A 13,341-nucleotide genomic window follows, 5' to 3' on the forward strand; every position below is an offset into this window, starting at 1 on the left:
ATGATCCACATCGTCCAGTGAAGCTTGCGTGTGATACCTCACCTTATGGTATAGGTGCAGTTATATCATGTGATGAGTGATGGAACTGAACACCCCAAAGCCTTGGCATCATGTTCCCTTACTGCTACTCAGAACAATTACTCACAGATTGAAAGAGAGGCCTTGAGTCTGCTCTGGGATGTAAAACATTTCAACCAGAACTTGTATGGTGAGAAATTACCCTCATCACTGATCATCAGTCACTGGTGTCCTTCTTCAATCCACCAACAGCAGCAGCACGAATGCAGAGAACGGCTCTGTTTCTTGGACGAGACAATTACAAGATCGAATTCAAGCGGATGACTAATCATGGAAATGCTGACGGATTGCCCCATTTACCCTTGGAAAAGGAAATCGCCCCCACTACAGCCTCGCACACTGGTGATATGTTGAGAAGCCTCTGCACAAGCACTGTTCCAGAAAATTTAGTCAATAACAATGGACCACCATTCGTTGCGGAATAGTTTCAGTCATTCCTGAAAGTGAGTGGAAAAAGACTTACTACATATGCACCTTATCACAAATGGCTTGGTGGAACGGTTTGCCCAGAATCTAAAGAGCACACTGCAAGCAATGTCAGCAGAACACACTACACTGACATGCAATCAGAAGCTTGCCAATTTCATCCTTACATATGGCAATGCAACACACTGCACAACCAATAATTCACCAGCTATGCTGTTCCTGAGTCATCCCTTGTATTCATGAAACCATAGAAACCATAGAAACTACAGCACAGAAACAGGCCTTTTGGCCCTTCTTGGCTGTGCCGAACCATTTTCTGCCTAGTCCCACTGACCTGCACACGGACCATATCCCTCCATACACCTCCCATCCATGTATCTGTCCAATTTATTCTTAAATGTTAAAAAAGAACCCGCATTTACCACCTCGTCTGGCAGCTCATTCCATACTCCCACCACTCTCTGTGTGAAGAAGCCCCCCCAATGTTCCCTTTAAACTTTTCCCCCCTCACCCTAAACCCATGTCCTCTGGTTTTTTTCTCCCCTTGCCTCAGTGGAAAAAGCCTGCTTGCATTCACTCTATCTATACCCATCATAATTTTATATACTTCTATCAAATCTCTCCTCATTCTTCTGTGCTCCAGGGAATAAAGTCCCAACCTATTCAATCTTTCTCTGTAACTGAGTTTCTCAAGTCCCGGCAACATCCTTGTAAACCTTCTCTGCACTCTTTCAACCTTATTTATATCCTTCCTGTAATTTGGTGACCAAAACTGAACACAATACTCCAGATTCGGCCTCACCAATGCCTTATACAACCTCATCATAACATTCCAGCTCTTATACTCAATACTTTGATTAATAAAGGCCAACGTACCAAAAGCTCTCTTTACGACCCTATCTACCTGTGACGCCACTTTTAGGGAATTTTGTATCTGTATTCCCAGATCCCTCTGTTCCACTGCACTCCTCAGTGCCTTACCATTAACCCTGTATTTTCTACATTGGTTTGTCCTTCCAACGTGCAATACCTCACACTTGTCAGTATTAAACTCCATCTGCCATTTTTTAGCCCATTTTTCCAGCTGGTCCAAGTCCCTCTGCAGGCTCTGAAAACCTTCCTCACTGTCTACTACACCTCCAATCTTTGTATCATCAGCAAACTTGCTGATCCAATTTACCACATTACCATCCAGATCATTGATATAGATGACAAATAACAATGGACCCAGCACTGATCCCTGTGGCACACCACTAGTCACAGGCCTCCACTCAGAGAAGCAATTCTCTACCACCACTCTCTGGCTTCTTCCATCGAGCCAATGTCTAATCCAATTTACCACCTCTCCATGTATACCTAGCGACTGAATTTTCCTAACTAACCTCCCATGCGGGACCTTGTCAAAGGCCTTACTGAAGTCCATGTAGACAATATCTACTGCCTTCCCTTCATCCACTTTCCTGGTAACCTCCTCGAAAAACTCCAATAGATTGGTCAAACATGACCTACCACGCACAAAGCCATGTTGACTCTCCCTAATAAGTCCCAGTCTATCCAAATACTTGTAGATTCTGTCTCTTAGTACTCCCTCCAATAACTTACCTATAATTTCCCGGATTACTTTTCGATCCTTTTTTAAACAACGGAACAACATGAGCCACTCTCCGATCCTCCGGCACCTCACCTGTAGACAGCGACATTTTAAATATTTCAGCCAGGGCCCCTACAATTTCAACACTAGTCTCTTTCAAGGTCCGAGGGAACACCCTGTCAGGTCCCGGGGATTTATCCACTTTAATTTTCCTCAAGACAGCAAGGACCTCCTCCTTTTCGATCTGTACAGTTTCCATGATCTCACTACTTGTTTCCCTTAATTCCATAGACTTCATGCCAGTTTCCTTAGTAAACACAGACGCAAAAAACCTATTTAAGATCTCACCCATTTCCTTTGGTTCCGCACATAGCCGACCACTCTGATCTTCAAGAGGACCAATTTTATCCCTTACAATCCTTTTGCTCTTAATATACCTGTAAAAGCTCTTTGGATTATCCTTCATTTTGACTGCCAAGGCAACCTCATGTCTTCTTTTAGCCCTCCTGATTTCTTTCTTAAGTATTTTCTTGCACTTCTTACACTCCGCAAGCACCTTATTTACTCCCTGCTTCCTATACATGTCATACAACTCCCTCTTCTTCTTTATCAGAGTTGCAATATCCCTTGAGAACCAAGGTTCCTTATTCCTATTCACCTTGCCTTTAATCCTGACAGGAACATACAAACTCTGCACTCTCAAAATTTCCCCTTTGAAGGCTTCCCACCTACCAATCACATCTTTGCCAGAGAACAACCTGTCCCAATCCACGCTTTTTAGATCCTTTCTCATTTCTTCAAATTTGGCCTTCTTCCAGTTAAGAACCTCAACCCTAGGACCAGATCTATCCTTGTCCATGATCAAGTTGAAACTAATGGTGTTATGATCACTGGAACCACTGGAATGCTTGGATCTCCTCAACCCAATTGCAGAGGGAGTATGCAGGGCAAACAGCTGACACTCATTGAGGGTTCTTCAAACAAAGGAAATTCCATGTTTCATTCCTGGCCAAGCAGTCCTGGCGAGGGACTACAGAGGTGATCAAAAGTGGGTATTTGGAAAGATTAAGGACAGAACTGGACCACTCTCCTACACAATGGAGATTGTGTCTGGTGTCATCTGGAGACGACACATCGATCTGTTGAGGATAGCAGTCAATTATTAGGGAAGAAAGGTGTCCGCAGCTGTCAGAACCACTTCCTGCAGTCTTAGAGTCAAATCCTACAACCACCGCGAAGGAGGCCCCAGAACCTGAAACTGTTTTACAGCCACAAGTCTCACCTGCCAGGAATTGTGTTAAGATGCATTCTATATCCAGTTGGAGTTTATTGCTAAGTAGGAAGAAGTGTTGTGAATTTAATATTTCAGTAATGTTTGAGTAATATTGTGTGTATATATGTATGTATTTGATTAAGCATTCTTTGTTGTTCAAATAATTCATCACGGGTTATATTTAAAAGTACAGACATGGCATATGTCATCATGCCTCACTTAAAATAAAAACAAAGTTAGACTCTCATTCCGGACTCCCTTGTTTTGTTTCCAATTTTGGAATTACAAAACATAACACCAACCTCTCCTTAAAGCTCATATCCTCTAATCTAGGCAGTGTCATAGTTAATCTCTTCCGCACCCTCTCTACATGCTTCAATGCCCAAAACAGCACATATTATGCCTTGCTCATTCCCCATGGTATAATAAATTGTTCGCCAATTCCCTTTCAAAAAACAACCAAATCACTTTTACTGCCTTTTTGTTAGTACACCACAGCCATCCTAACTATTTCTAATTTTCACTTGTTTCCCACAACAGTTCAAATTCAAACATAGCTCACTGGGAATGTAATGCTATTGGAGATGGTCCCAAATATTTTGATTAAAATACACAAACTGCTGGAGGAACTCAGCTGTTCAGGCAGCATCTGTGAAGGGAAATGAAAAATCAACGTTTCTGGCCAAGACCTTTCATTAGGACTATTTTGACACCAGCACTCTTGTGAAATTGCACTTTAAACTACACACACAGAATTTTCACTATGTCAACCTACTTTGAAGTCGTCGGGAATAAGGAGTTTTGAAGTTCGGAGAAAGTTTAAAATATAACGGAACATTTGTCCATCCCTGTCGATGAAGTAATGTTGCTTGAGGCTGTCCAAAACAATGGGTTCAGTCCCATCAAACAGACGACCAATTCTACAAAAAAAGAAACAGAAATCGGGTTGGATCGCTGCACAATTAAAAAAAGTTACCTAAGCATGGGAATTTGCTGAAGATGTTAAGGTGAGAGAGAAAAAATGAATAGGACCCCTGGGTCAATTTTTCATTAGATGGTAGTCAATATATGAAATAAGCTGCTGGAGGATGTAGTTGAGACAGGTACAATAGCAATATGTAGAACATAAAACAGTACAGATCCTTCGGCCCATCATGTTGTATGACCTTTTAACCTACTCCAAAATCAACCTACCCCTTCCCTCCAACAAAGCCCTCTATTTTTCTATCATCTATGTTCCTAAGAGACTCTTAAATGTATCAGCCTCTACCACAACACCTGGCAAGCGTTCCATGCACCTACCACTCGTGTTAAAAAAATACACTTCTGACATTCTCTCTAAACTTTCATCCAATCATCTTTAAATTGTTTATTTATATGTATTTATTTATTTTATGGCACAGCACAGAGTAGGCTCTTCCATCCCTTCAAGCCACCCCACCCCAGCAATCCCTGACAAATCCAATTAACCCCCACATAATGCCCTCCTGTATTAGCCATTGCCACCCTGGAAAAAAACACGGACTGTCCACTCTGTGCACGCTTCTTATAATCTTTAACACCTTTGTCAAGTCACTTCTCATTGTCCTTCACTCCTACCTCACTCAACCTATCCTCATAAGACATGGTAATCCAGGTAGCATCCTGTTAAATCTCTCCGGACCCTCTCTAAAGCTTCCACATCCTTCTTGTAATGAGGTGACCAGAAAGGAACACAACACTCCAAGTGTGTTCTAAACAGGGTTTTAGAGCGCTACAACATTACAAATGGCCCTTGAACTCAATCCCTCAATTAATGAAGGCCAACACAATATAGATGATCTTAACCAATCTATCAACTTGTACATTGATTTATAAGAGACTTGGAGAGTTACGTGGATAGAAAAGGTTCAGGGGGATCTGTGCCAAATGCAGGCAAATGGACTTAGCTTAGATAGCCAACTTGGTCAGTAGGGACCATTTGGACTAAAGGGCCTCTTCCCATGCTCTACAACTCTATTGATGGGTAGATGCTGACAGATATGAAATGCACCAACAACATATGTGTTCAGACCATTTGTGACTTAAGTCTGCAAAAGTCATTCTGTATTATTAAAGAATCATACAGTACAAGAAATGACCAATACAAAATATCCACTGAATCTTCTGCCATCAAGATACCAAGAAGTACTTTTCAGATAACTCCTCCTCATTGGGTGAAAAATCCTCTCTCCATGCAAATTCATCTATCTAATGACAATGGAGCTAGCAATGTCTGATACCTTGACACCGCATTCTGTGCTCTTAACGTAGTCAATGAATCTTTCTCCATGGAGGCATAGAGTTATGTAACTCAGGAAACAGGCCCTTCGATCTATTTGTCTATGCCAACCAAGTTGCCTAACTGAGCTAGTATCATAAGCCTGTGTTTGGCCCATATCCCTCTAAACCAGGAGTTCCCAACCTGGGGACATGGACCACTTGCTTAATGGCTTTGGTCCATGGCATAAAAAAGGTTATGAACCCCTGCTCTAAACCTTAACTATGGTGTACCTGTCAAGCAACACACATCAAATTTGCTGGTGAACGCAGCAGGCCAGGCAGCATCTCTAGGAAGAGGTACAGTCGACGTTTCAGGCCAAGACCCTTCGTCAGGACTAACTGAAGGAAGAGTTAGTAAGAGATTTGAAAGTGGGAGGGGGAGGGGGAGATCCAAAATGATAGGAGAAGACAGGAGGGGGAGGGATGGAGCCAAGAGCTGGACAGGTTATTGGCAAAAGGGATATGAGAGGGTCATGGGACAGGAGGTCTGGGAAGAAAGACGGTGGGAGGGGGGACCCAGAGGATGGGCAAAGGGTATAGTCAGAGGGACAGAGGGAGAAAAAGGAGAGTGAGAGAAAGAATGTGTGTATAAAAATAAATAACAGATGGGGTACAAGGGGGAGGTGGGGCATTAGTGGAAGTCAGAGAAGTCGATGTTCATGCCATCAGGTTGGAGGCTACCCAGACAGAATATAAGGTGTTGTTCCTCCAACCTGAGTGTGGCTTCATCTTTACAGTAGAGGAGGTCGTGGATAGACATGTCAGAATGGGAATGGGATGTGGAATTAAAATATGTGGCCGCTGGGAGATCCTTGATTTCTCTGGTGGACAGAGCGTAGGTGTTCAGCAAAGCGGTCTCCCAGTCTGCGTCGGGTCTCGCCAATATATAGAAGGCCACATCGGGAGCACCGGACGCAGTATATCACCCCAGCCGACTCACAGGTGAAGTGTCGCCTCACCTGGAAGGACTGTCTGGGGCCCTGAATGGTGGTAAGGGAGGAAGTGTAAGGGCATGTGTAGCACTTGTTCCACTTACAAGGATAAGTGCCAGGAGGGAGATCAGTGGGGAGGGATGGGGGGGACAAATGGACAAGGGAGTCGTGTAGGGAGCGATCCCTGCGGAAAGCGGGGGGGGGGGCGGGGAGGGAAAGATGTGCTTAGTGGTGGAATCCCGTTGGAGGTGGCGTAAGTTACGGAGAATAATATGTTGGACCTGGAGGCTGGTGGGGTGGTAGGTGAGGACCAGGGGAACCCTATTCCTAGTGGGGTGGTGGGAGGATGGAGTGGGAGCAGATGTACGTGAAATGGGGGAGATGCATTTGGGAGTTGATAGTGGAGGAAGGGAAGCCCCTTTCTTTAAAAAAGGAGGACATCTCCCTTGTCCTGGAATGAAAAGCCTCATTCTGAGAGCAGATGCGGTGGAGACGGAGGAATTGTGAGAAGGGGATGGCGTTTTTGCAAGAGACAGGGTGAGAAGAGGAATAGTCCAGATAGCTGTGAGAGTCAATAGGCTTATAGTAGACATCAGTGGATAAGCTGTCTCCAGAGACAAAGACAGAAAGATCTAGAAAGGGGAAGGAGGTGTCGGAAATGGACCAGGTAAACTTGAGGGCAGGGTGAAAGTTGGAGGCAAAGTTAATAAAGTCAATGAGCTCAGCATGCGTGCAGGAAGCAGCGCCAATGCAGTCGTCGATGTAGCGAAGAAAAAGTAGCGGACAGATACCAGAATAGGCACGGAACATAGATTGTTCCACAAAGCCAACAAAAAGGCAGGCATAGCTAGGACCCATACGGGTGCCCATAGCTACACCTTTAGTTTGGAGGAAGTGGGAGGAGCCAAATGACAAATTATTAAGAGTAAGGACTAATTCCGCTAGACGGAGCAGAGTGGTGGTAGAGGGGATCTGATTAAGTCTGTACCTGTCAAAATGCTTTTTAAATGTCTTAACTATACCTACTTTTCCAAATGATGTGAGTTTATGGATAATTTACTCCTTGCATTTTCCTCTTAAGTTTAACACAATTTTAAAATGTTTATCCAGTTAATTCTCCAAGATCCACTGTATCTGTTATATTACACAGGTTCGTAATTGCTCAAATAAACTCACCTCATTTTCCCATCTACCATCTCCTGCCACTCAAAGACTCATCCAGACATTCTCTCTTCCCCCCTTCCATTAGGCTGAAGATACAAAAGCCTGAAAGTTCATGCCACAAGGTTCAAGGATAAATTCAATCCCACTGTTACAAGACTAGTAAATGGTTCCCTAGAATGGTAGATTGACTCTACCTCATTATCATCTTGCATCTTTAGCTCTGCCTGCACTTTCTCTGTAGCTGTTACATTTTATTCTGCACTCTTGTTATTGTTTTACCTTGTTCTAACTCAATGCACCATGTGATAATTTAATCTTTATGGACGGTATGCAAGAACAAATGCTTTTCACCGTTCTGCAGTATATATGACAATCATCAGCCAATTTACCATTTATCTGTGGACAACCAACATCTCGGGTCGAGATCCTTCACAGGTCCAGATATGGGTTTTGACCCGGAATGTCGACTATACATTTAACTCTACAGATGCTTCCTGACCCCCGGTTCCTCCAGCAGCTTCTTTTCTGCAAAGGGACATACAGCACATATTCCAGGCCAGTATTTACTGACCTGCCGCCTCTAAGATCAATCTACTGCCACTATCCTATCAGGTAGTCTGTTCCAAATTATAGCTCGCCATGTGAAAATCCTCCTCTGGTTCTTTTGCCAAATCACCCTCTATCAGAGTCCTCAATGGAACGTTGCATATTTCCGTGCAATCACCTCTGCTAAGTTCTAGACAGCAGAGGCTTGGTTAGCTTAATTTTCTTTGAAAAGATTATTACCATTCCACAATACCAGCAATCACTTGAGTGAATTTGCATTGTGCTCCACCTAGCATCTTCTTGCTGTGCCTCAGATACTGGACTCTCCTACTCATTCATCCTCTCTACGTCCATTCTATCCAGGCCATTCCGTGTCTAGTAGGTATTAGTGAGATTCCCCCTTCATCATTCTGAACTCCATCGAGTAAGGTCCAGAGAAATCAAACACTCCTCATATGTTACCCTTTCCATTCTGGTGATCATTCCTATGAACCTTGGCTGGACCCTCTCCAGGGCACATTCAGGGCCCAAGGTTGTTCCAGGTATATAATGTATCGTGCAGGAAAATAGCACTTGAGGTACAAGGTCAGATTTCACCTTGGTGAACTGCAGGTCAAGGGAGATGGGAATGTATAGCTGAGTCCTACTTTTACCCTTCATTAGGAGTTGTTATGCCTTCACATCAAATCTAACATATAATAAAGATAAGACAAAAGGCCAGCATATTAAAAGGCATTATACATTTATATCTCAAGCAGTTAGAAGTCATTATTCAGGCCATTCAGACAACAACCTGTAAATTTGCTCATTTATTAATTTATAAGTTTATTTTATAAAGATATAAAGATTAGCTTTATTTGTCACTTGTACATCAAAATATACAGTGAAGCACGTCATTGTGTCAACAACCAACAAGGGTTGGAGGCTGTGCCGGGGCAGCCTGCAAGTGCCACCATGTTTCCAGCACCAACATACCATATCCACAACTCACTAACCCTAAGCCACACATCTTTGGAATGTGGGAGGAAACCAGAGCACCTGGAGAAACCCATGCAGTCATGGGGAGAACATACAAACTTCTTACAGACAGTAACAAGGTTTGAACCCCAATCGTGACTGTTGACGCTGTAAAGCATTAAACTAACTGCTATACTTCCATACCACTCCTTTTGTATTTAGGTTTGTAAGTACACTGGCTGCACTTTACAACGTAATACATTCTCCCACTCTCTACAGAGAATCCACTTCAAACCCCTTCCTCTGTAATGTTGACTGACCTGGAAGGAAAAGGTTGCATTAAGACAAGGCCAGGCAGCTAAGTCTGCAATGTGACTCAGAATAATATACCACAGTATTAAAAATAGCTGAGTGTAACCGAATGCAGGTCTTTAAAACAACGAACTGGGTTTGGCAGGACAGACATGGAGATGTTTTCAGTCGTAGTGAATGATAAATATAATTGTATAAATGCTGTAGACCTCGGGGTGCAGTGACATAGTTCCCTGAAAGTAGTGACACAGGTAGACAGGGTGGTGAAGGCGGCACTTGGTCAGGGCACTGAGGACAGGATTTGGGATGTCATGCATGTTGCAACGGTACAAGTCATTAGTGGGAGACTGCAACACCAAACAAAATACTGGAGGAACCCAGCAGATCAGGCAGCATCTGCGGAGGGAAACGGACAGTTGAGGTTTTGGGGTGAGACCTGTCATCTGGACAATCAGAGAATTTGTTGCTCGCATTAGATACCAAAAAATTAAAAAACTAAAGAATAATAAATGATTTACTTTACTAGATTCCCTGTGTTGTGTTCTGGAATTAGAGGGTTATCTTATAAAGTGAGGCTAGACAGCTTGGGTTCAGATACTTGTCTTGGAATTCGTTCTAGGAGTGTTTTATAAACGAGGCTTTATAAAAATTGAAGAAGACATTCCCCACCCACCCACTCCCCAACACAGCAGTATGTTTACCTGGAATCAGAAAACTTAGTTAAAGTTGCCAGGCTGCTGGTGTACATGTGACCTCCCACATCAATGTGCACTGGAGCGTTGGACTTTGTCAACTGTGCCGGGGTTGGGATCCCTTGATTGCTCAGCGGGGACACGGGAGACCGGGTCAGCAGTGGCCTTGACATGTTACGTCGACTGTCCTAGAAGGGAAGGGATCACAGTAAGGCAAAGCCAAGTGGCTACGATTGAAATGCAGCCAGAAGTAACATTACTCCGGCATTTAAAATGGTAGAAGACAGACCATAAACATGTGGAATCTGTGCACTGTCCACTCAAGAATTCCACCTCTTTTCATATCTTTCTTACATTAAACCTGTGTTTTTGGAAAAGTGCCACTGAAACCCTTGGCCCTGACTGCACTGGTACCAAGGACCCCCTTTGCCAACTGCAAACCTGAATGGATTTGCAGCTGTTTAATAAACTTGGGACAACAGTGTGAGAACAAGCATCCAGAAAGGCACAAACTCAAAGCAAGGCCAACTTCCAAATCTTATCTCGGTGGATTTCTGGACACATACAAGACACTGCAATCGGTTGAGCAGAAAACATTAATAATGCATATCCAAGGAATTAAAATTTTAAAACTTTTTTTTAAAGAGCACTTCCATGACCTTTCCAAAATTCCATATTATTTCATTTGAGTTTTACTATTCTAATACTACGCATAAATATACCCCAATAACATAATAATAGACATATAATGCTTCTTCTGGGTAGTAATTTTATTGGCCCATGGCCCATGACATTGGGAAGTATTCCCCTGTTCTTCAAAATGGTGTCCATGGTTTTTTTAAAAAAAATATTGATCTAAAAGAGCTTTTCTTTGCTCAGCACTCCCTCAGTACTACGTCAGCAACACATCACTTCTAGAGTGAAACTGTCTGGATGCATAATCAAATCTAGTCAGTTGGACCGCTGTAATTTGTATGGTCTGGGACTTCCTCAAAGAACGTGGAGCTTGTTTCCACAGGAAGAGGCTAAAGGGGAAGCTGGATAAGCACACTTGGGAGAGTATGTAAAGGAGAAGGAATTAGATATTCAGAGCAGAGTGGCTGGAGATTTATGTGAAGCAGAAACAGCAATAAAGGGCATTAGGGCCTCATGGTCTATTTCTTTACAGTTTATTATGCAATACTTTTATACATTATTACATTGCATTTCGTATCTGCAGATTAATACATAATAAAATGGAATAAATCTGATCCCCCTGCCCCTTGGAACAATGTACTATTCATTAACATGTACACGGTCAGTTTACGACAATATTCACAAACTGATAGATAACAGAAAACTTTCACTCAGTATCTTTAACTACAGAGTGTAGTTGCATACTAAGACACAAGAGACTGTAGATGCTGGAGTCTGGAATAACCAGCAATATGCTTGCGGAACTCAGTGGGTCAGGCAGCATCTGTAGATCTGTGGGATCAGCTCACATCGGCGGTTCCTTTCCTCCCACACATGCTGCTCCACCCACTGTATTCCTCAGCAGGTCGCCGATGTTATCAAGAAACCACTGTGAAGTGTCTCAAATATGGAATCAAATGCAATATTCAAACTCATTTACAGATGTTCATCAAAATGGATAGGTTTAAAGGAATGATTTACAAAGGGGAAGGAGAAGTGGGAAGGACAGGGATGTGTATTTCGGAGCTTTTGATTTGGGAACTAATGATAATGGCAGCATAGGCGAAACAATGTCAATGTTTCCAGGGATATGTTCAACCAGTCCCAGTGATGACTCTCACAGCCCAGCACCACACTCCAAAAACATGCACATAATTTTGACCTCATCCAATGGTAAGGATTTTTGGACAAATCAAGGACATTCTCAAGTCTTGTGAAATAAATAATAGTCTCACCAACTGACAGGAACCCTGGTCCGTGTTTGTTTAAAATGGAGAAACTACGCCTACAGAGGCGCTAATAATCAGATCAGATTTGGATCTAGATTTATTATCACTGATTTATATGACGTGAAATTTGCTCTTTTGTGGCAGCAGTGTGGTTCAGACATAAAATTACTATAAATTATGTAAATAAACCAAGAGCGCAGAAGAACAGAATAATGAGGGAACACTCATGGACTGTTCGTAAATCTGCTGAAGGTAGGGAAGGAGCTGCTTTTGTATCTTTGAATCTGGGTTTCCACACTCCTGCATCTTCTCCGATAGTAGTAACAAGAAGACAGTATTGTCCCAGACGGTGAGAGTCCTTAGGGATGGATGCCGCCTCTTTTACAGACTGTCTCTTCAATTAAAACATATGGAAGCCCAGCAAACGGGAGGGTAGGAAAGACAACCTCCCACAAGCTATCTCATGAAGCATCTCCATATTGGGCTTACCTCAGAACCAGACACAAACTACTGTTGAATGGATATTTCTGTAGTTGGGCACATCTATCTTCATCATCGGTAGTATCTACAGGAGGTGTTGCCTCCAGAAACAAACATCCATCATCATACATCCCACCATCCAGGCCATGCCATCTTCTCACACCTACTATCAGCCAGGAGGTACAGAAGCCTGAAGTCCTGCACCCCCAGCTTGAAGAACAGGTACTTCCCTTCAGCCATTCAGTTAATGAACCAACTGGCACAACCCTAATCACTACCTCGGTATAACAACATTATGATCACTTTGCACAATGTTTTTTTTCCCCCCACTTATGCTCTCTCTTGTATTACTTTTAATATGTTTTTTTCTCGTAAATGCTGTGCATCTGATGCTATATGCCTGTAATGCTTCTGCAAATTAGTTTTATCATTGGACCTATATATACATGTATTGTGCATCTGACAATTTTGAGTTTAGTCCCTGTAACCTTTTCCCATGTACATCAGCTATCTGTCATAGAGTCATACAGCACAGAAATAGGCCATTTGGCCCAAATGTTCCATGCTGATCACAGCAACCTCCATATTAATCCCAGTTGCCTGTGTTCGCCCTATACCCCTCAAAGCCCCTCCCCTCCATGTACCTATCCAAATGCCTCTTAAATGTTGCAATTGTACCAACCCC

The 13,341-nt window shown here is 42.9% G+C and overlaps 1 protein-coding gene across 3 annotated transcripts in view; it reads right to left on the reverse strand.

The window, feature by feature from the left end:
* The window catches only part of kctd1 (potassium channel tetramerization domain containing 1), a 142,259-nt gene that overhangs the window by 18,531 nt on the left and 110,387 nt on the right, over window positions 1–13,341 (reverse strand). For all 3 annotated transcript variants that reach the window (XM_072257782.1, XM_072257772.1, XM_072257792.1), the window contains 2 exons: window positions 10,282–10,460; window positions 4,144–4,288 (listed from right to left, as the gene is read on the reverse strand). In XM_072257782.1, coding sequence (XP_072113883.1) covers window positions 4,144–4,288; window positions 10,282–10,445 — 309 coding nt within the window. In that variant the 5' untranslated portion in view covers window positions 10,446–10,460. The remainder of the gene's footprint in view (window positions 1–4,143; window positions 4,289–10,281; window positions 10,461–13,341) is intronic.

The sequence above is a fragment of the Mobula birostris genome, chromosome 1 (genome assembly GCF_030028105.1).
Source record: "Mobula birostris isolate sMobBir1 chromosome 1, sMobBir1.hap1, whole genome shotgun sequence".
Lineage (NCBI taxonomy): Eukaryota > Metazoa > Chordata > Chondrichthyes > Myliobatiformes > Myliobatidae > Mobula > Mobula birostris.